The 23,766-nt window shown below is 43.1% G+C and overlaps 1 protein-coding gene across 2 annotated transcripts; it reads right to left on the bottom strand.

Annotated features, from left to right (window-relative positions):
- Positions 1–686: 686 nt before the first annotated feature.
- pi4kb (phosphatidylinositol 4-kinase, catalytic, beta) lies at positions 687–18,206 on the bottom strand. Of its 2 annotated transcripts, XM_015949552.3 has the most exons (13): positions 18,089–18,206; positions 16,426–17,101; positions 15,500–15,853; positions 14,975–15,019; positions 14,280–14,507; positions 13,761–13,988; positions 13,323–13,432; positions 13,101–13,205; positions 12,665–12,788; positions 12,123–12,388; positions 11,919–12,051; positions 1,216–1,336; positions 687–1,142 (listed from the first exon to the last, which is right to left on the bottom strand). In XM_015949552.3, exons 2-13 carry the CDS (start codon positions 17,071–17,073, stop codon positions 961–963), a joined length of 2,544 nt encoding a protein of 847 aa, XP_015805038.1. In that variant the 5' UTR covers positions 17,074–17,101; positions 18,089–18,206; the 3' UTR covers positions 687–960. The 2 variants fall into 2 exon arrangements, with proteins under 2 accessions (XP_015805038.1, XP_015805037.1); XM_015949551.3 differs by lacking the exon at positions 14,975–15,019.
- Between the last annotated feature and the right edge of the window lie 5,560 nt (positions 18,207–23,766).

Raw genomic sequence — 23,766 nt, forward strand, 5'->3', positions numbered from 1 at the left:
ACAGCATAACCAGGTTTATGTTAGCCCACTGGTTCTGTTTGTAAAGAATCCTCTTATATTGTCTGTATTTTTTATTATTAGAAATGTTTTACTTGTGGCTGTTGTGATTAATTTATTTCTATACTTCAGCTTCCTGTTTTTTTGACCAGAACCAGAATTCTGAGTTAATGATTTAAAACATCCAATTGGGGCTTCAGGTCCACATGGCTCCTGCAGACAGAATCAAGTTGCTTCAGCTTGAACAGGTGGAGGCGGAGCCTCTTGGCTGTTATGCAAGAGAGTGGTTTCAGCTCAGCAGGCATCTAGCTCAGAAGGTATAGCAGGTTGTCCAGCAATCGGAGGGTTGTAGGATCGATCCCAGCTCCCGGCAGAGAATTCTGCTGTTGTGTCCTTGGGTAAGACACATACCCACATTACCTGCTGGTGGTGGTCGGAGGGACCAGTTGCGCCTGTGCCCAGCTGCCTCGCCTCTGTCAGTGTGCCCCGAGGCAACTGTGGCTACAATGTAGCTCACCCCCACCAGCATGTGAATGTGTGTGTGTGAATGAAATAATGATACACTGTCGTGTAAAACACCTTGGAGTTCTGATTCTGAAAGGCTCTATATAAACACAGGTCATGTACCATCTGCAGGTCGACACCAGCTGGTTTTAATGGATCAAACAAACTGATAAAAGTCCAACAGCTAAAACAGTCTGGAAGTTTAATCAGTCTGTTCCATGAGAACTTCTTGTTCACCTGTAAACACCAGTCACTTGCTCAATGTTCACATTCCAAAGTAAAACTAGGCTGCTCTCGGATTGGCCAAGAGTCCTGCTGAAAAGCCAACAGGAGCAGTCCAAACAAATATGGAAAATAAAGAAAAGGAACATTAAAGAATCTAGACAAAACAAAGAGGAAACACAAATCTTCTAAAGAAAACAATAAATAAATGAAGACACAAATGAAATGAGCTGGAGGTCACATGATGCCATTGGTGAGGTACTGGAAGCCGTCGTACAGTTTGGTGGTGAGCGACCTCATTGATCCATCTACCAGCTGATCAATCAGCAGCTGAAGCTGTTCCTCAGTCAAACTCATGTGGAAACGCTCCTTTAGACCTCGCATGGTGCTGGATCCATGAAAACAGGGCAGCTGTGAGCCTGGGGGCACACAGGGGGAGGGTTAGTACTGTTAGGGCAGTGAATGGTGCTGCAGGTTTGACAGCGTGCTAACCTTGCTGCATGATCTCAACAATCTGCAGAACTCGTTCCATGTGCTTCCTGGCTGCAATCAGACCCTGCAGCATCAGCATCTTATAGTAGTTAAACATGTCCCCATCTGGCCCGCCCATCACCTGTCAGACAAGACACAGGGTTTAATATCACAATCACCTCAGACACAAATCATGCATTGTGGTAACAGATCATGCTAATGCTAACAGCTGATCATAAAGGGATTGTCCGACTGTTGATCTTTTTTACCCATTGGAGCATAAATGTCTCGTCTCCTCCTAAAGATTGTTGTTCTGACGAAACGTTAAAGATTAAAAACTGTTAAGTTAAAATTTTACTGTAAAAACAGCAGTTTTTTTCTGATGATATTCATATATAGAGGAGTAACATTCCACCTATGCATATTCAGATGTTCGTTACGGACGCTTAACTGCATTGCGTTTTAGCCAGCAATGCATGCAGCTGTGTAATTGTTTCTTACCTCTGCATATGTTCTGTTGCCTAGCAACTGTGAGAGCATTCAACAGAGGTTAAGACTAAACTCAGCAGCAACACAGAGACAGGTGATTCACAATGCAAATGCCTTAAGGGAAAAGCCAAAAGCGAGATAACGTTTATTTTGAGGGTGATGCATCAACCTTCAGTCTAAACTGCAGACAATTTTGCTTCAGAGGCGACACGTTAGCACCTGCATTAGCCAGTTAGCTAACAGCTATGTTATGGTGTCTGAATTCCTGCCTGCTGTAAATTATGAGACGTTATGTTGTCCAGATAGCACAGAATATTGATGTGGTGGAACTTGTTGAATCTTTTCTACTCGAGTCAACCGGTCCAGACAACCTACCTGCGTCAGTCACGGGATTTTTTGGCCCTCTTCTATTGTAGGTCCAGAAATTTCTGGAGCTGTATGGTTAGGGCTGAGCAACAACACAGTCCACTGATTAGTCGACAGAATTATTTCACTACTTGCAACAAGCAAAACAAACTGAGTTGCGTTGTTTGTATTTTCATTAGCTGTACATGAATGTGAAAAAATGCCAGCAAGTAGCAGCAAGTTTTGGTCACCTTCAGAGCTCCATTCATTCCTCAACGTCATCGTGAGGGTCCATAGGGGGAGCTAGACGAATTGGTAAGGAAAGCATTCTATCCTTTTCTGACTCAAGACCATGGTCTTGGATTTAGAAGAGCTGATGCTCATCCCAGGTGCTTCACACTCGGCTGCAAACCACTCCAGAGAGAGCCGTAGATCACGTTCTGATGAAGCAAACAGGACCACATCATCTGCAAACTGCAGAGACCTGATCCTCAGGCCACCAAAACTGATCCCACCAACACCTTGGCTGTGCCTAGAAATCCTGTCCATAAAAGTTATGAACAGAATCTGTGACAAAGGGCAGCCTTGGTGGAGTCCAACTCTCACTGAGAACGAGCCTGACTTACTGCCGGCAATGGGGACCAAGCTCTGACACCGGTCATACAGGGACCTAACAGCCCATATCAAAGGGCCTGGTACCCAATACTCCCGGAGTACCCCCCCACAGGGCCCCACAAGGGACGTGGTCAAATGCCTTCTCCAAATACACAAAACACATTTAGATTGGTTGGGCGAACTCCCACACACCCTCCAGGAGCCCCCTAAGGGTATAGAGCTGGTCCAGTGTTCCACGGCCAGGACAAAAACCACATTGCTCCTCCTGAACCCGAGGTTCGACAATCCGACATACCCTCCTCTCCAGAAACCCTGAACAGACCTTACCAGGAAGGCTCAGGAGTGTGGTCCACCTGTAGTTGGAACACACCCTGTGGTTCCCCTTTTTAAATAGGGGTATGGATGTTCTGATATCGATATCGGTAGTAATTCGATTTTGGCCAAAAAACTGTGTATCGGACGGCATCAAAAATCTCCAATATAAGCGGTCCGTTAAGGTTCACAATTTTGCAACCGATAGTTAAGAAAAAATTGTTATTTATTTCATACTTACTGTTTTGGCTCTTGTTCTCCGATTGAGTAATACACTCGATCAAGCCTTTCATACATTCCACACTACGAAATAGGTAAAAGTAAGTATGATTTGTGTTGATTTCGTATCAGATTGATATCGGAATTGGTCAATACCAAAGGCTGCAATATCGGTATCGTATCGGAAATGAAAAGGTTGTATCGGGACTAGGGCTGCAACAACGAATCGATAAATTCGATGAAAATCGATTACTAAAAGCGTTGGCAACGAATTGCGTCATCGATTCGTTGTGTTGCGCAACTCTTCCAAAAGCCCCCTCCCCTCCCGCCGCTGCGCGCAGACCGGTGGAGAGCCGGCAGGTGTTTGTAAGAGGAACATGGCAGAAGAAGCGAGACCCCAAAAAAGTAAAAACTTCTAAAGTTTGGGAGCATTTTCAGTTAAATCAGGCGAAGACATGCAACGTTTGTAGGTCAGACTTAGCATGGCACGGGAGTACTACAGTGATTATGCAGCATCTTAAACGCAAGCATGTCAGAATCATCAGCGAGGAAGGAGAGAGCTCTGTGTCCGGGTAAGTTAAAAACTTTTCAAAAGCGATTCACCCAAGCCCCGGATTATTACAGGCTAGACATGCCCTAAGCTTGTTTTAAAAAGTGTATAAAATTGTAAGCGCAACGCTATTAGATCGCCGGGGGGGTGGGGGGTGGGGGGGGGGGGGGGGGGACTCGCGCCGCTGCGAACCGGTTCCGCCGTCACATTCCCGCAGAAACTGGTTGATCACACCGGGGCCAGACTACTAGCATGTGGCTTTACAACCACAGTGTCCTCAGAAGTGAAAATGCTTTTAAAAGGGAGGGAGGAGTCCTAACTGTTGCTACAGGCGTGTTGTGAGAGTGCAGTTATATACTGGTTAATATATTTTTTGGTTCAGTTGCTTTCATGTGGCCTAATGTGAGTCTATTTGGGATCATTGGAATGATCAGCAGCATTTCTTGATGTGACTTTATGGCAGTTGCCCAGGGCATCATCGCAAGGAGGATGGCATTCATTTACTTTTGTTTTATTTGGTATTGTTTCAGTCATTTTTGGAAATAGTGATTAATTTTGATGAATTCACAGCCTATGTTCAATTACATTTAAAAATTAGTTGTTTGACATCCCCAATTATAATAACTGTCTACAGATGAGATCAAACAAAACAGATGAGAATTGCCCTTAAAGAGCAAGTCACCCCCAAATAAACTTTTTTTTGCTGATAAACTAAATAAACGAGTGTCTAATCGTGCTGCAGACACGTGTCGTCAATAATTTGGCACTTCAGTGCATCTTAGTTAAAATTTAAATATTCTGCCTAAAACTGGCAGTGTTGTGCCGTTGTCAGGTAAAAACTCTGCACTGTATTTTAATTGAAATCTGCCACCGCTATTGGCTAAGAAGTATGCTATGATGTTAACTGGTACATTATGATGTCACAATGCTGTCGTGAGCCTGAGTGTGTGTTTGTTAGCGGCTCCGCCCTCTCGGTCTGCCAGGCAACAGCATGTGTTGCATTTTTCAAACGAAGTGGGAGTGGAGTTAGACTCTGGTAGGGGTTGACTTGCTCTTTAAGCTGTTTAACTTGGACCAAGCATTTTAGGTCACAGATAGGTGTAGCTTAGGGTCTCTGTCTATACACCTTATAAGACAATTTAGGTGATGGCATGTTGTTTTTCTGCTATTGAACTGTTTTCTAATAATGTTGTGTTTAATAAAGTGAAGGAAGGAGAAAAATAACGTTTCCCTAGCAGTTTTTAAAAATGTCCCTATGTAATCCGATTAATCGATTAATCGTGTCGAGACCCCATCCGATTCATCGATTATCCAAATAATCGTTTGTTGCAGCCCTAATCGGGACATCCTTAAATAGGGGGACCACCATCCCAGTCTGCCAATCCAGTGGAGCTGCCCCCGATGTCCACGCGATACTGAAGAGCCTCGTCAGCCAACACAGCCCTACACCATCAAGAGCCTTAAGGAACTCTGGGCGGATCTCATCCAACCCTGGCCACCGAGGAGCTTTTGGACCACCTCAGTGACCTCAGCCCCAGAGATTGGAGAGTCAAACCCAAAGCTCCCAGGCTCTGCTTTCCTCAGTGGAAGACATGCTGTTGGGATTGAGGAGGTCTTCGAAGTATTCCACCCACCAATCCACATGTAGTACTGTTATACTTCTACTAATGTGTGAATGTTGAAGCTTGAGCCGCAACTGCCGGTGCAGACTTGTTATGGAAAATTTATGTTTGTTAATTCTTGATCATGGACTCAATCAACTGAATGTAAATGTATTGCTCTATGCCTCTTTGCATGACACACCCACACAAGACACACACACACTTTCTCTCTCTCTCTCTCCCTCTCACTCTCTCTCTCTCTCTCTCTCTCTCTGTATAAATAAACTCTGTGACCAGATGTTCGGGGCATTTTGCCTCGTGCATTATGCCACAGTTATAACTGCTTGACTTGTCTGCTCATTGTCTCCTTCTCTCTTCACTATAGGAAATGGGTTATTGATAAACATATTGATAAAATCCATGATATTATTTGGTCCTTCGAAAGCCAGGGTCCCATCACCTCGCGGTGCTAAAAACCGACGCCGGAGGACTGTCGACAACCTAAATCTCCTCCAGCACTGAGTTTTGCTGGGGGGGTCGGTGGGGTCTTGACGTCGCTATGAGGACTGCAGATCCACGAACTCAAGCCCTGAGTGGAGAGATTTGGTGAGACAAGTTTGTTGTTTGTTTTGTGGTACCGAGAGAAATCCTAGATGACCAGAGGTTAAATTGGTTTTTGAGCGTTTTAGCTGGAAAATATAAATGCAGCTTAGATTCCTGGAATGCTGTTTTGGCATGGTTGAGAGAGAATGGACCGGTGTGATAACCGAGAGGTGGCCTGGCTTGTGAACGTTTAGCCTCTAATAGAAACGCAACTCCAGTTGTCATTGTTGGTTGTGATCGTCAGGGAGAAAGATAAACAGATTCCGGAGATGCTGTATTGGCTTGGTTTTTTGAGCATTTTTGCCAGAAATATAAACGCAGCTCCGTATTGGTTATTATTAAATTGGTTTTTTGAGCGTTTTTGCTGGAAATATAAACGCATCTCCGTATTGGATAAAGTCGAGATTCTAGTTATCTATTGTCTTAGATGTTGTCTGCTTTAATTGTTGTTTGGATAAATGAGAGAGTATGGATTTGCTTTGTAAGTGTGTTATCTATGTATGCGGGAATAAGAACTCACAAACACCTTTTGAATGAAGATGGTACACTGATGGAAATGTAAATCCAGCGAATGGGGAAATGATCTGAAAATAATCAGAGGATTGATGGAAAACATGTTTCTCTGGGATTTTGGTTGCCGCTGACGTGCTGTACTTGCAGGGTAACCTTAAAGTGAGATAGCACATGAGAGAAAAATGAGAAAATTACAAACGAACTATCAGGATTAGAGTTACGAGGATACACAGAGCGGTGGAGAGAAAGAAAAAGGGTGAAAATGTGAAACAGAGAGGAGGCAAGAGTCAAAACAACCGCAGCTGTGCCCAGAGTCTGAGCCACCAAGGTCAATTGCTGTCTGAAGGTTATAACTAGAAAATAAAGATGAAAAATATAATTTGAACAGGTTCTCAAAGTTGTAATTTACTTATTTGTTTTGCTATTAAGCACAGCTGTTGAGTACTTTATTACATTTGAGCCCCTCTGTGGACTTCAGTAAGTCCAGCCAACATATTTCATGTTCAGAATACATGCCGTCCACTGAGGTGAACATGTAGTAAATTATTTGCAAATTATTCAATGTTACAAACAATATTTGTTGAAATTTGTTTCATTCACACCCAAAGATGAATGAGAATAATTGTTAAATAATCATGGTTGAAGATTTCATAATTCATGCATCGAAAGGTTAGGCATGACCCAAATATTTAATTCCTGGTATCTGGTGACTAACATAATTTGAACTATAAACTGTCACTTTTAGTGGCTGAAAGGAAAAGGGTTTTAGTGGAACCCCTCAATTTGAGACATTGACTGTTTATCAGTACTTGGTAGTAAATGAGTGCCCAAATAAAAGCTAAGAGTGTATATTTTAGTCAAAACAGTGATCTCAGACCAACAAGCCTAGTGACTACTGTCAATTTGCATTTAATATCTCCTTATTTTTGTTTTTTTAAATCTTTGTTTCTGACGCTTAAAACCAAGACAAGGGAGTTCAGCGGATGACAATCGCACCCGGGTGAACATAAATTGGTGGGCAGTACCTGTTGAATTCAAAAACTGCATTTTGAACACTCTAAAAATATTGTTTGTCATCAATTGAATCTTTCTGGCATCTGTCAAATGAAGGAACTTGTTCAGATCTCCGATTAGCGGACATTGTGATTAGAACAAGGGGGGAAACTGGAAGTAAAATTGAAATGAGACAGCAGATTAAAGCTGTTGTAGGGAATTTGCATTTAATAAGTTTTAATTATTTTAATTCTTCATGTATTCTCAGCTTGGGAACTTTTAAATGTTTGACACAGAATTTCACGCTCCTCTGTGTCTGGGTTAAACAGCAAGGTCGTATCAGGAGGTAAACACGCATTCTAATAGACCTTGGGCACAAGTGAGAAAATATTCTATCAGCCATGTGATTCTTAAGCAGAAACCAGAAAAGCTTCTAATACAGTTCCTAAAAGATAAAAATACCAAGAAGGAAGAGTAACTATGAGTTGTTGATTTAACTTCGAAGTTGGTTATGGATAAGTTAATATATTTGATTTAAATATGGGTTTTGCACACTTTTAAATTTAGAATGAAGTAGCTGGACAGTTGATTAGAATTTGTCTGTCCTCTTTGGGATGTAAACATCGGCCCATGTTTCCTAAATCGGTAGAGATTACGTAAATGTTGACACAGCTGCTTAGCCTTGCTCAGTTTGGAATTAGGCGTGATGATAAATGTTTTGTTTTTGAACTTAAACCAAACAAACTTTCATGAGTACTGATTGTGCCCTTTTAAATTATCATCTATGAATGACTTGGTTCGCTTCCTTGAGCAGATTCTTAAATACTACCATTAAATCAATATCTTTATTAAGAGTATGGAAGTTATGTAAATAACTTGTGTTAGCCAATCTATCTCGTTTCTAAATTTACTGTTTATGTAATTAATATTGTACTCCTCCTGTGTAGGTTAGTGAATATTTTCTGTTATTTTTGCTAAATCTTTATTTTGCCCCTTCTTTGTACCTAATCAGCTCCCACTTCATTATCACCTTCTTAATTCAAAAAAGAGAGAGCAGCTCTCGCCTTTGACATCGTCATTGTTTTGTTATTGCTAGAAAAGCATTATAAGATGACACTTGTCCTAAATGACCCTTAGATTTGATCAGTAGCATGATGACCTGACGATGTTCTTTGATGGTCATTCATTTGAGAATGACCTGATTACATATGCATCTAGTAGTTTTTACGTTTGTCAAGTCTTTTATTTTCCTTATTTTGTTATTTCTTGTTGTTTTGCGAGTATAAATGCTTTAGTTGTTCATAATCACACTTATACTCCTCTGCTTGACCCTTAAGCTACTTAGGGCTCCTCCTCAAGCACTTCCTTGTTTCCCGTAGTATAACCATTTTAGACAAGGTACACTTTTGTAAATTATGAATTATTTCTTTTGTTTAGAACGTCTTTTCCCTTCCTGAAACAATTATCATCTTTTCAAACACCTTTGGGGTTGTGTGGATCTCAGAACACCATCAGTTGTATAATTTTTGATTGTTCACTGTCTCTATGTGACAGATGAGTTTTATTTTCCTTAGAAAAATCTGTTGTTCAATTTCACTTACGGAGCTTTAGTTTAGCAGTATTTATCTCCTGTTGACAAATTATACACATTATTTGAGTTGCATTATTGAGTGACATTGTACATTGTTGATGTACTCTGAAGCAACCTTACCCTACTGAACCTATGTGGAGTTGAAATATTATTTTACAACTAGGACTGGTTTCATTGTTAGTTACTCCAGTGTTAGAAGCAAAGAGATTAAATTAAGAAGTCACTATAGGTGAAAGTTTCTGGCATAATGAGAGCAAACACATACAGTCTATATATATATTTTTTTTAATGAGCTTGAGGATGCTGACAAGCTCACCCTTTTTCCCAGATGGGTTGATTCCCTTTGATTTCATTAGTTTATTATGTTTGCTATAGTTCTTTTACTACAATTTCTCCAGTTACTCCTGTGTAAATAACTTTTGTGTTTATTTTCTATTTTCTTTACACGGGTTATGGCTTTTTTGTTAGTTTGTTTTGGGTTGTATTGTTGTTTTATGCACACTGTGTTGCACGACTCTGCCCCTTGCTGACGTGAACTAGTAATTGCAAGTTCCTTGGGATGGGTGTTTTTCACATGTTAACATCGGGTTGCCGCAATGCTTGCCAGTATCGGACCCTTTTGTTTAAGTTTTGTTTCTGGTGAGCCCTGAGTTGCCTCATGCCTCAAAAGGAGGGAAGGCTGATAACGATTTCCTCACATTATTACACTGCCTGGATGGAATTACCTTAAATATTAGATGATAAGGATTGTTGCTGAAAACAATTCAAAATCAACAGTGATCTCCCAGAATTTTCTTGTGCTTTTTTGCCACAGGTCGTTAAACCAGGAAATTGGGTGCTGAATGAAGATGAATGTGCTGAAGCGAAACAGATGGGGCAGCCAGAGGTCCATTCGAAGTACTCCTCATCACTCCCACTGCTGTGAAGATTGCTGAGAGGCCATCTTGGATTCATCTATCCCACTGCAAGCTTAACAACCAACCGCTTTTGCGTGGCAACAAAGTCTGGCTACAAAGGGGTGGGCCACCACTAGGGTGCCATCTCTCAAACCCGTGAAGATAAGATCAAGATAAGATAAGATAAAGATCTGCTTCAAGCTTGGTGGGTTCACCACGTTGTTGATGTTGGTGGTCGCACTCATGGCCCTGCACTTGGGTTGCCTCTCAGCACCTGATGGAACAACTGAGACAGCAGTATCTGAGGGGGTACTAGAACTGGAACTGAAACAACGGATTGGGGCTCCTCCCTGACCGCGCACCTACATGACAACGTAACCTGCATCCACCTCGGCTGACGAACCCTGGACACATCTACAACAGGACACAGCGAAGAAGAGACACTGGGAAAGGATAACTACTTCAAGCACCTGCACTCAAATCTCCAGACTGGTTTCACGGTCAAGGACCTGTAGGACCTTTCGGGGACAAGATCAGCTCCCTGATAATTGGACAACCGCCTCGACACACCATGGAAGGACCCTGGTGTCTTCCTATTGAGACGTTGAACTTTGCGCTTCATGTTCCGAACTACGTTATTACGCTCTGGACCTGGACTTCAAGGTACTCATCAACGTAAGACTGAAACCATTCTGATCAACGGAAGAGGACTCTGACTTTCAAACCTATTCTCCAACCGGGATTCTCAGTCCACGGACAAGCCCCTTGATGAAGAATGCCTGGTTTGCCTCAGCTCTGCCATGGTTAGAGCTGCGTAAATTAAAACTACACCTTGATTTTTCCTCTGTCACAGAAAGATGTGTCTGCAACTTGGAGCTTTAATCTAAATTCACCTGATGTTTCAATACACCGAACTGATGTTTGCTGTGCATTATATGGTTTTGCGAACCCTTCCCAATCTCCTTACAGGAACTGCCATAAATTGTAGAATTGTGCATCACAGTAAATTCATCTCAATATGTATGAATTAGCTTTTCTTAAGGTTATAATTGTGTTGATTTAGCTGATTCCATTCTCAATCTCTGTGAACTGCTGTAAGATATTATTGTCAGTTGTGTTTGCCTTATCGTGTTTATTACCTTCTTTGTTCTTATTATTTTGCTGATTTTTGTATTACACTTTGTATGGAATGATTCTTTGGACGACGTTATCAGGATTGAGATTACGATCCACAATAGACAAATGATTGCAGCACCTCGTGCTGTGTTCTCACTTCATCGTGTTAATTCTGAACCTTTCATATCTGATCGTAGTGTTTATTTATTTTACTTATTAATTTTTTTTTCTTGTTTTGATGCTTATCATTTTTGTCTTGAGTTACTTGATTTGTACCCTATTGGCCCTTATGACTACTGAGATGATCACCTTTCCTGGTTTACCCCCTTTCTACTCCTTGACTTGTGATTGATGTAGCTATCATAGTTAATGGTGACAATTTATGAAAGTGGATAATATTCCTCATTATTTTACTTATTTTAATTTTCCTTATTTGGCTTTGTTTTGTTGCTTCTTTTTGTTTGGTTATCCTAATCGGATAAACAGGAGGGAATGTTATGGAAAATTTATGTTTATTATTTCTTGATCATTGACTCAATCAACTGAATGTAAATGTATTGCTCTATGCCTCTTTGCATGACACACCCACACAAGACACACACACACACACACACACACACACACACACACACACACACACACACACACACACTCTCTCTCTCTCTCTCTCTCTCTCTTTTATCTCTTGGTATAAATAAACTCTGTGACCAGATGTTCGGGGCATTTTGCCTCATGCATAATGCCACAGTTATAACGGTTTGACTTGTCTGCTCATTGTCTCCTTCTTTCTTCACTACAGGAAATGGGTTATTGATAAACATATTGATAAAATCCACGACAACACTTGTATCAGTCAGGACTTAAAGACGAGACAAACTTACGTCTACAAACTCAGAGGTGAGTTTGAAGGCAGAAGTCTCAAAGCCGAGATTTCTAGGGGAGCTGGACAAAATGAAGCCAAAGTCGATGTGGATGATGTGTCCATCAGCATCCAGCAGGATATTCCCATTGTGTCTGCAAGGCCAAGAGACAGAAGTTACAGCTTTCTGCATCGAAGCGGGTCGGGACGAGCAAGCGGAACTCACCTGTCCTTGACCTGCAACAGGTAGCAGATGAGACTGTATCCTGCGCAGCTCTGGACAAAGTTCCTCTGAGCCGTCAGGAAGGCTTCTGTGGTTGGAGCGCCGTGTTCCTGTAGAAAGTAGTCCAGCAGGGACAGCTGACTCTGCTTCTTCACCTGGTGGAGGGACACGGCATTCACCACAGGCTCGATCATCCCGCTGTCTGAAGACAGAACCAGGATCTTATACGGTTTGATCCAGAGTGGGGCACGCTCCTGCTCCCAAATGGACTGGAGGACAGAGAAGAGACAAGAGTATAGACCAAAGGTCACAAACACAACAGGACCAGAGGGGGACACGTGCTTTCCGTGCTGGTGGTCGGCATCTGTAGATCCTGATGCCTCAAAGTCAGGGTCGGGATCAGAGTCGGGATCAGGACCAAAGTCTCTTTAGTCCAAACTAATGTCCACAGCTCTTTGAGAATTTTTAAATGTCCTTCATAAAAAGTCATTCTTACTTTTAACAGACAAGCAGAGAACAGGGGAGACGTGGTGGGACAGCTTTACCTTCAGCTGCTGCAGGACCTGGAAGGCCAGAAGCTCCTGTCTCAGGTCGTCTCCACACTTTACGATAACTGAGAGGAGTCTCCAGGTAGGGAAGTGTCCATAAGGAGAACCCTCCCTGATCCTCCTATCCAGATAGAAGGACAGAACATCAGCAGACAGAAAAAGAATGTCATCAGAGACACAGAGGACATTTGTTCCCTGAGCTGGTCTTTCAGGCACGTTTTTCCCCCCTTTCTGCCTCGTAGTCTGAACTTGGGGAATAAATGACCCATGTGTGAAGCTTTCTTAATGGGATTGGCTCAAACAGGTCAGACATGCTGCAGAGGGCTGCATTCCATTTCTAACTCAGCACTGGTGATTGTTCTGCAAAAATGCCTACGGATGGAAATTCTGAATGGAACACAGCCCTCGTTCACACACCTGAGGCTCCACCCACCGGACTTTCTCTTCCCAGGGCTCCTTGAGGGCCACAGCTGAAGGGTCTTCAGGGTCTCGTCTGAAGGTGGTGGGGGCCTGAGCCAACTGCTCGGACAAACGGCGCCTGAGACAAAATACACCAGGACAAAAGACAATGCTGAACCAGGAAGTGGATCCTATCTGGGCTGGGGTTCGTTTCTGAATTGACCCCAACACTTAGCAGTCACTTTGATAGTCAGACCTTATGTCTCCAGCGGCGATGAAGACGGGCTCCTTGCTGTCCAGGCTGGTGATGCTGTCCACAGAGAACTGACTGATGTTGTCACAGCTGTTGGTGTGTACCTCTGAGAGCTGCAGAGAAATGATGGCATCATTCACACCTGAACCAGAACTAAAGCTGGTAGTGCTATGTTCTCTTCTGCTGTGGTGTTCCACAGGGTCTAATACTGAGCACCTGGTGGTTTTCATAAAGCCACACAAAGAGACATGTCAAAATGAGTCTCACTACTTTCTGTTTCTGATTTGGGTCAGGGTACGTCCAGAACCAGCTTTGTTGGGTTTCATGTGGACTTTTGGAGCTGATTACCTTCTCTTTCTTAGGAATTAATTTTTTTTATAATTTAAATAACATAATCACGCTATTCTGATGACATCACAGCCTTTGTGGGCAGAGCCTCACCTCCACCTGTAACTCTCCAATGTCATCCACAGACCAGGCCTCGTCATCGTTGTCGTAGTTTGGGACAATCGAGAAGCTTCCCGCTCGCTGCTCTACCGTGATGCCACAATCTGGAAGATTCTCCACAGAGCGCGTGCTCCTGATCCGGTTCTCTGGGATCCTGATGGGAACGTTAGACGTCTCAAAGTTGTCACATTCCAGAACCTCCACATAGATCAGGTAGGGAGCCTGAGGAGTGGACAGATGATGGTTAATAAGAACAAGTGCACCGCCTTCAGCTCTAAGCCAGCAAAATTTCAATGTCCAGAACAGCTGGAGAAGGTTTGGATCTGGGTTCAGTCAGATGAGCTCAACCCAGAAGGCAGAAATCCACCTCTCACACTCAAGAGTCCCACCATGGTCCTGTTTGGGTCAGTCCACACACGTCCAATTACCCAGTGGAGCAGGCAGGCCCAGAGCTCGTTTTCAGTCTCAAACAGAGCATCAGTGAACTGGGATGATCTGGACAAAATATCTCACCTTGTCTTTGGAGTTGAGGACGACAGCCTGTGTGTGTGGCACACGGACCACGTGATGCTCAAAGGCAGCGGTGGGCAGCCAGACTCGTGCCGGCAGCTTGTGGTTGAGCAGCGACAACTCTGAGATCAGCCGATGGGTCTTCTGCTCTTTGGTTGGCAGTGTGGCCAGACGCTTCCCGATCCCCATCAGGGATTTGATGAACTCCCTCTGAGGTGCCAGACGCATGGGCTGCACACACGAGCATACGTGCACACACACACACACACACACACACACACACACACACACACACACACACACACACAAAGAGGTAATGAAGGGGGCAGCGCCTCATATCAGGAACCGACAGAACCGGATCTCGGTTGTTTGTGTGTCGGGTCTAAAATCGTTGTCCTGATAAGTTTGAGTAATTTTGTTTTTCCATCTAGTTCAAACAAAGCCCTCTGGTTCTGATCCAGTAGCTAAGATCTGAAGCAGGCAGGCTCGGCTGTTCAAATTAAAAACCGACACACAAACGCAGAGGAGACAGACAGGCTGCTGAACACAGGTTAGCTCAGAACCGCCAACAGATCCATAGTGGGTCCACAGACAAGCTGCTTTTCCTCACCAAAATCAGAATTAGAACCAGAGCCCAGAGCCTCCTTTATTTCCCACAATGCACCCTGGAGGTAGTAACATTTAGGGTCTGAACTTACGGGACAGGAATCAAACTCCAGGCTGTCGGAGCTGGAGCTGCTGTCCTGAGGGTCAGAGGGAGAGGACCGGTGTGTTTAGATTTAGACTGGAGCATCAGAACCTGCAGGGTTCTACAAACCAAAGCCTTTGTGATGCGTTTAAATTAAGCTTAGAAACATGAGCGTTAACTGTTTCTTCACTCATGCAGACGTCAGAGACGATAAACTCAAAACGTTGGAAAACATCACGTCTCACTTTGGGACAAAACGACCTTCCAGCGTTTGCACGGTTCCTCCTGAAGAGGAAACAGCTGATTGGAACAAGCCTGGTGGGAATTTCACTCACATGAAGCTTTCAGTTTATCAACTCTCAGAATAGAAACTAGGATTCAGATCCTCTCTTCTGATTTTGCATCCTGATAGACAAAATTGCATTTTTTTAACTTTTGGGTCACCCAGGTAAGATGATGTCACGTCACCTGAACCTGACTCAGAGCACTCAGTGGGATGTCTACTGGATGTCCATCCTGCTGACGGAGCTCTCACCTCATCCTGGCTGCTCTCCACCTTTGGGTTGCTGGCGGTCCTCTTCAGGTTGCTGCTCAGGCTGATGCTGACCGTGGCGTCGGACTTTGAGCGCTGATGTGTGCGTTTGGATGGGGACAGGCTGTGTTCTGCTCCCAGAGGCCCAGGTGATGCCGCAGGGCAGAATGGTGTCAGAGCAAGGGGCTCCCTGCGGGTTCGAGACCCTGCAGGTTTGAGTTCATCTGAGAGGATGAGCTTCCTGAGTTTGGTTCCTCTAGAATGTCTCTGAGTGGAAATGTGCATGTCGGAGGAGTATGCTCCCAGCAGCCAGGCGCACTGCAGGCTGAAGGAGATGCTCTGCCTGCAGCGGTGCACCTGCAGGAACAAACACAGGGCCAAAAAACCCACACAAACATATTACCATACGTACACAGAAATGGAAAGTTACCATGGCAACAAAGAACACTTCTGACTCAGGCTGACCGTGGTCTCATCAGTGCTGGTTTCAGCAAAAACGGTTTACGGAGATTAAAACCTTGTTTTAATTTTCAAAAGGTAAAAATTACAAATTTAAAGAGAAAAAAAATCATTCTTCAATCAAACAGAGATCTACCATTTCTGGCATGTAAATCAGTTAAATGCAGAACCACCGCTGGACCGACCCAGGAACTGGATTCTAGTCTAGGATGAGCCTAAAAGGTGGAGGAAGTGAGAGCAGTCCTCCTGCTGACTCTGAATGTTTATTCCGCTTTGCCCACAGAACTGTTAAGCTGTGGCTGTTGCCATGGTTACCACATACAAAAGCTGTTCTAAAATGAAACAAGATTTTTTTAAATCCATCAATCCAGAGATTTCATCTTATAATCATCTTTGATTAGCAGCTGGTCTCAGATGTGGATGAATAAGCAACAGGTTTGATGACAGAGTGAAGCTGAGGCCACACCCACCACGTAAGGCTTGATTGCATCTCCGACGTCCTCGTCCATGTGGATGTACATGTTGAGCAGCTGCGGCAAGTAGAAGTCCACCTCCTCGTGCGAAAAACTGAACAGGCGGTTTCCGATGTATGCCTGCACACCAGGTTCCTTGGAGTTGTGCAGGTAGGAGATCGCCATAGAAACATCAAACAGCTTAGACTCAAACAGGCGCAGCAGCCAGGACTGCTTCGAAGGGTTGTGTCTTTGTCGCCGTCGGGCGCTCTTTGCCGAGCTGGCGGCAGGGCCTCCCTGCTCCTCCTCCTCCCCACGGATCAGTACTGATTTGACTGTATGAGCTGGAGGGCTATGGGACCCACTGTCTGGCCCCTCCCCATTCTGCAGGTGTGCAGCGTCAGTCTCTACATGCTCCAGCTTCACCTTCTGCAGGACCTCCTGACACGCCTTCTGGGCCACCTCTGCATCAATCATCAGGCTCAGCTCACCAACACCCTCGCTGATGATGCCCAGCAAAGGTGGCGGGGGCTGTGGGGGGCTGCAGGAGGATGATGGGGTGGAGGGGAGGGACACAGAGGGGGAAGAGCTGATGGAGGGGGAGGTGGTGGGGCTATTATGGTCAGAAGCAGCAGGAGATATGTCCACCTGTCGCACCTCCATCATGGCTGCTTAGAAGCACTGCCCGCCTCCACTGAAACAGAGAAAAGTCAAAGGAACAACTGTCTTGACAGGAGAAATGTGTGACATCATCATGTGGAGTGGCTTAGACCCACTGAGCAGACGAAAAGATTCCAGGATTCTCGCCATCAGGTCAAATAGTTCAATTAAATTTATTCGTAGTGCCAAATCACAGGAAGAGTCGTGGCAAAGCATTTTACAAAGTAAACATTCCAATTGAAAACATCCTACTTATCAGCTGATTGAGTTCAGTTCATTATTTCAATTAGTTTAAAGTTTTCTACTGAGGGGAACCCTGAATAAAGCATCAACAGAACTCTGGTGGTTCTGTTGGACCCAAAGAGAACTCTGATGATGTCCACTGTTGAATATGTTCAGTGCCCATTCCAGCTGCACCATGCTTGGTCAAAATACTTCACCCAGAACCTTAAAAATCAGCCCAGGTCAGCCACTAAAGGACGATCCAGTCCAGTGACCAGGGTTAAGAGGTGTGGGTTTTGACCTTTTGACCTGGACCGGATCTAAACGGGTCTACATGTCAAGACAGCGAGACGGGTTCGGTGATTGTGATTTAAAGTTCTGTGTCACTAAGCTGTTTTCTAACCTATTAGCGTCTCCCTGGAACCTTCAAAAGTTCATCAGTAGCGACAACAGCCCCAGATGTTCTGGCTCAGACCCAGAACTCTACTATACACAGAAACGTATCTGAATAGGGACCGGAGCAGCTGGATAACCGGACGAACGGTGGACGTTTTCCCGAGACCTCACTGAGATGTTGGGCGACTTATGGCTCAGCTAACACCAGTCCCTTTAAACTGCACGCAGCGGTTCGCTCCAAGCTAACTAGCTGCATGCTACAAACAGCAGCTACATTATTACCAGCGTTAGCCAACTGTTGCTACGTCTACTAAACCTGTCTGCTGCATAGACGTCATCATCGGTGTCACAAGGTCATTTTCCACGTGACGGGGCGCGCCAGCACCTTCCTACAATTTCTTACCTTTAAACAGGTTAATCGCTCTTAAATAACATTTCACGTGAAGTTTGTAGACTTCAATTATTTTGTTATAGCTCAATTACATGTACCGGCCACTAGGGGGCGCTATCAGTTTCCGGTATGGTGGTTTGGATTTTCCGGTTCAACCGGGTTCAACAGATGGATGAAATCGAAAATCACGAGTAGGACCTGGCTGCAGACATCAGCTGGTGTGTCGAGAGCAAGATGGCGCGTCATTACTTTTACCGGAAAATCGACGAGCGAAAGACCTCGGCAGGAAGTTTGTCTTTTTTTTTGGCGGCCGCTACGTTGTTTTTGTTTCAACCATACTCGGCGGGTTTCAATTGAGGAAAGGTAAGGATAAGGATGATAGATAAAGAAAGAAAGATAAGGATGAAATTAACTAATTGTTGCAACCGTTCTTAGTTCTTAAATGTAGGCACTGTAGCGTTTAAAGCTTTACCAGAGAATTATTGCAAAGGCACCGTGTTTCATAGCTAATTGTATCAATATTAACACGCAGTCTTAAAACGAAGGGAGATCACAAGCTAGCTAACACAAAAGCTACATAAATAAAGCTATCAGCAATTGTAGCTTAGCTTTAACTTAGCTATTTGATTTTTCTGGTCTCCCTGTTTGTTAAAACAGTTAAAGTAATAATATTAACTTTATATATAATTTAGATATGATATAAAGACCACGATTTCTAATACTGACTTGACTGAAACGTTATTAATACCCTTTTTTAATTAAAAGCGTAGATTTTCAGAGATTTGTAAGTGGTTTCAATCACTAGTTTTCATATGAGGCTAAAGTTAGCTTCCGAGTCGGGAAATGGCTAAAGGGCTAATACACCCAATTTTTCTCTACTCTGACCATTTTTATTCTGCTCTAGCTCAAAACCTACAATACATACACTCTTCAAACCTGTTTTAGATTATTCTGGGCTCGTAGGAATGCATAAAACATAGTTTGTGATTTTTGAAACCTTCCTCTGATTTGTGAAACTTCAAAAAGACAGATTTATGAATTTATTTTTCAGCATCTGGCCCACACTGGAACTGGTCCTGTGCACCCAGAAATAAAATGTATTTTCTGGACAAGCTTAGCTTTCTCTAAATATTTTTCAGTTATTGTGTGTGGTGTGCTTGGTCATTCTACTGTGGTTGCACAAATCAGGTGTCCTGCAACAGGTACAATAACTTTGAAATAGTAGCCGCTTCTCTAATTAATGCCGCCCTCCTTCTGATTCTGTTTCAGAATAATCCTATCCTTATAAAAAATAGATATTTTTGTCGACTGACTGCTTTGATCGGGTTTGGTTTATATTAATATTACCGGATTTAAGCACATGTAGCTGCAAATCATTCAGGAGTTACAGGCCTTAAATATAGATCTAAAATGAGTATCGGACTTCTTCAAGTGACACTGACAAAACTCCTTACATGTGCTTGTATTCTTCATTTGCTAATAAGATGTATTTTTATCCAAATTACAGGACAATCGAGGCTTTGAAAAATGGAACCCAGGCAGTAATTTCAGATGGTGAAATCAAGGTAATGTTTAATTATAATAAATTAAGACTCTAAAATTGGACATAGGATAATGCAATCTCTTGTTATCTGTGGTAATGTTGCTTATTTTTAACTCTTGTCTCAGACTTTGTATAAGGATCTCTGCAGCGGTGGAGTGAAGTCTGGCCGCATGTATCTGTGGCACAATCCAGGTGTCTCGCTTAAATTAAAGCAAAGACTAAAGCCACTGATGTTCCACTTTGCTGATGCACAGGTAAATGTATACTGACTTACAATAAGCTGCATCAGATTTATTTATGTGGATGCGTGGTCAGTGGGCCACCTGGGTCCGTTGTCTAATGCTGAGAGGAATGTTTTGTTCATTTTTATGTTAACGTGTTTTATAGGTTGACGAGCTGACAGAGCGGATTGGTTCATGCTCAGGAATAGATAAACTAATAAAGAAGAGAGAGTTCCAGTTTCTGGACTTGGTGTTTGATGTCCTTGTTCCAGAGGTACAACGCAGTCTTCAGCAGTGATTGGTATAAAAGTTACTTTTCCAAAACATTTGACAGTGTATGAAGTAATCCTTAACAGAGTTTGGTGGCAGGAGAATCTCGTCTCTGCTTTTTGCGGATGATGTGGTCCTCCTAGCTTCACCCAGCTCTGACCTTCAGCTCTTGCTGGATAGGTTCGCGGCCGAGTGTGAAGCGGCTGGGATGAGGGTCAGCACCTCCAAATCCATGGTTCTCGACCGGAAAAGGGTGGCTTGCCAACTCCGGGTCGGGGGAGAGGTCCTACCTCAAGTGGAGGAGTTTAAGTATCTCGGGGTCTTGTTCACGAGTGACGGTAGGAGGGATCGGGAGATCGACAGGTGGATTGGTTCGGCGTCTGCAGTGATGCGGACGCTGAACCAATCTGTCGTGGTGAAGGGGGAGCTGATCCAGAAAGCCAGGCTCTCGATTTACCGGTCGATCTACGTCCCAATCCTCACCTATGGTCATGAGCTTTGGGTAATGACCGAAAGAACGAGATCGCGGATACAAGCGGCCAAAATGAGTTTCCTCCGTAGGGTGGCCGGGCTCAGCCTTAGAGATAGGGTGAGGAGCTCGGACATCCGGAAGGGACTCGGAGTAGAACCGCTGCTCCTCTGGATCGATAGGAGCCAGTTGAGGTGGCTTGGGCATCTGGTCAGGATGCCTCCTGGACGCCTCCCCGGGGAGGTGTTTCGGGCATGTCCTGCCGGCAGGAGGCCCCCGGGTCGACCCAGGACACGTTGGAGAGGTTACATCTCCAATCTGGTCCGGGAACGCCTTGGGGTCCTGCCGGAGGATCTGGTGGAGGTGGCCGGGGAGAGGACGGTCTGGAGCTCCCTAGTTGGAATGCTGCCCCCGCGACCTGGACCCGGACAAGCGGAGGAAGACGACGACGTTGAAGTAATCCTGCATGTTTTTCAGGTAACAATAAAAGTGTTGGAAAAATGGGAGGGGATGAATCGATATGCAGCTGAGAAAGCCATGCTTCAGCAAATTCATTTGTACCCAAAATAAAATGGTTGTGAAATCAAGTGTTTCTTTGGTTTTATTGTCTTTCACTCAAAATAAATACCAACTAGCTAAATAGTTATCAGCTGTAGTAGTTAAATTCTGTTGCAATGAGCTGCTGTGATACACAGTAGGACAGTGTTGTGGATATTTAATAACTAATTTTTGTTGCTGGTGAGAGAGGAGTGTTGCTGAAATGTTTTTCACTGCTTCTGGGAGTCCTGTACTTTAGCAATTGGTGTAGGTCAAAAGTTCATCTTGGGCTTAACAATAAAACTGAATATTTAGCCAGTACTATTTTGTTTGCACATTTTGAAAAGTCTTAGTTTAACGTGTTCTCATTTTATCCATATGTTTTTTTAATTCACTTTACAGCCTTTTATTGTGTGTGTGTATATATACATATATGTGTGTGTGTGTGTATATATATATATATATATATATATATATATATATATATATATATAATTTATATGTATGTATGTATGTGCTACTGTCATAAAAATTCCCTGTCTGAAGAACAAAGGGATTTAATATTCAATTTTCATGCAACGCAGGTAACGTTACTTAAGTTTGCCAGTCCAGATCTGAAGAGAAAAAAAAATCCGAAATAAAAAGCTTTTTCCGGTAAGTTTTGTTTTTTTAAAAACTACTTCCAGTGAAAGTAATGACTTCTGGTTAAGGTAATGACCCACCGTGTAATTTTTCTCTTAAATGTGTACAAATCGAAGAGAAAAACGACACGGTATGGTTTTGACAAATCCAAACTACTTTTGTGCTTTGTCAATAAAGCGTATTCAAGAAAAAAAACTACTTCCGGCAAAGGTAATGACCCGAAAAAAACTACTTCCGGCAAAGGTAATGACTTCCGGCGAAGGTAATGACACTTGTTTTTCCGGATACGTCATTTCCTGTTACGGCAAAGACGCCAGCTGATGTCTGCAGCCAGATGCTCTTGAAAATCACAGACAAAAGTGACATGCTGAGTTATTTACAAATACAAACATAACACATTTGCCAAACAATTACAGAGTGAAGTAGAAGAATGAAAAGAAGAAAAATAAGAAGATAGAAAGATAAGAAAATGTGCTAGATTGGGGATTGTATTAGGGGTTCAAATGAACACCTTAAAAAAATTACATATATTAATAGTTTTATACGCCTTGTAGCTTTAGGGATTGACAACAAATGTACATAATATACAAATGTTCAATAAGATATTGATATTCCATTTAAATATGAAATATCAATTTGATTGGTCTTTGAATGTTTAATCAGAAAACTTTTGTTTCTTTGACTGATTCAGGGAACATGCACACTTCATATTAATACAGAGTCAAAAACATAGTTATGAAAATTACTTCATTTTCCTAAACTAAATTATTGTACATGGCAAAGTATGAATGAAATCATGGTTATACAGATAACAGACGATGAATGAAATTATGAAATTTAAGCTAGATGTTTTAGCAAAACCTTTCTTAAGTATCTGAGAGAGATTGTGGAGTCTGGGTGGTAAAATCAGTTGGGCTGTATGGTTCGATAAGCTAGAGATTTGTTTATAAAACCATCCAATGCTACTTGTGCTGACCTACGTGCCCTTGTGTGAAGATCTCCAAGTGATCCAGGGGGCCAGGAGGTCGAGATGGACGCTGCCGATGGCGTGAACCTCTGGTCCCGTCTGGTCTGGGTCATCTTCAGGTGACGGCAGGAAGCTGGAATGTCAGATCTTCCCGGCAGGTGTGTCACTTGGTGACAATAGTTTAACTAGCATCAACTCTCTGTTGACTCTTAAAAACATACACACACCATATGGGACAGCTCCAAAAACTTTAGCATAATCTCCGGGAGTTACAGGGATATTATATTTTGTAAGAAACTCCTTGTAAATAGAAGTCCCTCTGAATAAAAAAAAATGTATCTACCTATTTAATGTTGTTTTGAATGTGCCAAACATATCTGTCCATGTCTTTGTCTAGTTCATATGTTCACTAAACAAGTGGGTTGGCATTTGTGTTAATCTTTTAAAATGACACCAGTGCTTCTGTGGTCACAAATAGATTTTCACTTCTACTTGGATAGAAATGAGTGCCATAACAGGTTATGACATTTAACATGATTTGTTTTATTAAATTGTTCTGTATTGCTGTAATGTTATGATCTTCTAATGCATCGTCACTCTTGTTTAGAACTTATTTTCAAGCTAACAAAACAGCTATACAACAGTGATGAGATAGCGTGAAGATAGGTTTTAACGGCATTGTCAGACGACATCAGGTAGCCACACAACCGGCCAATAGACTATAATGTCAGAACAAAGACAACATCACGTGTCGACCGGTTGTATGAGAGATGAAGAACAGCTGGACAACAAGTTTTAAGGACATTGTGACAACTACATATTTTTGGCACATTCAGAACATCGTAGGAGTTTACATGTTTGTGGTTAATAAACACTTAAGGAAGTATTTACTGTGTCCATTTTCAACGATTCCTTGTAATTGACATGGAGAAGAGCAGAGGGAAAATCCTTCCTTCAGGAGGAAAGAACCACCATAAAACTTGTCATATGGTAAGTAGCAGACAGCTATGCCAGGGCAGGGGAGATTCTGTGGCGATGTCA

Source organism: Nothobranchius furzeri, chromosome 5 (assembly GCF_043380555.1).
Source record: "Nothobranchius furzeri strain GRZ-AD chromosome 5, NfurGRZ-RIMD1, whole genome shotgun sequence".
Taxonomy (NCBI): Eukaryota; Metazoa; Chordata; class Actinopteri; order Cyprinodontiformes; family Nothobranchiidae; genus Nothobranchius; species Nothobranchius furzeri.

Excerpts from the sequence above, each read along its gene's own strand:
- pi4kb (XM_015949552.3), bottom strand. The coding sequence starts at position 17,073 with ATGATGGAGGTGCGACAGGTGGACATATCTCCTGCTGCTTCTGACCAT. Across the intron at positions 15,854-16,425 it reads ATGCAATCAAGCCTTACGTG|GTGCACCGCTGCAGGCAGAG; the intron begins GTGGGTGTGGCC and ends TTGTTCCTGCAG. Across the intron at positions 12,389-12,664 it reads AGGTCCTGCAGCAGCTGAAG|TCCATTTGGGAGCAGGAGCG; the intron begins GTAAAGCTGTCC and ends TCTGTCCTCCAG.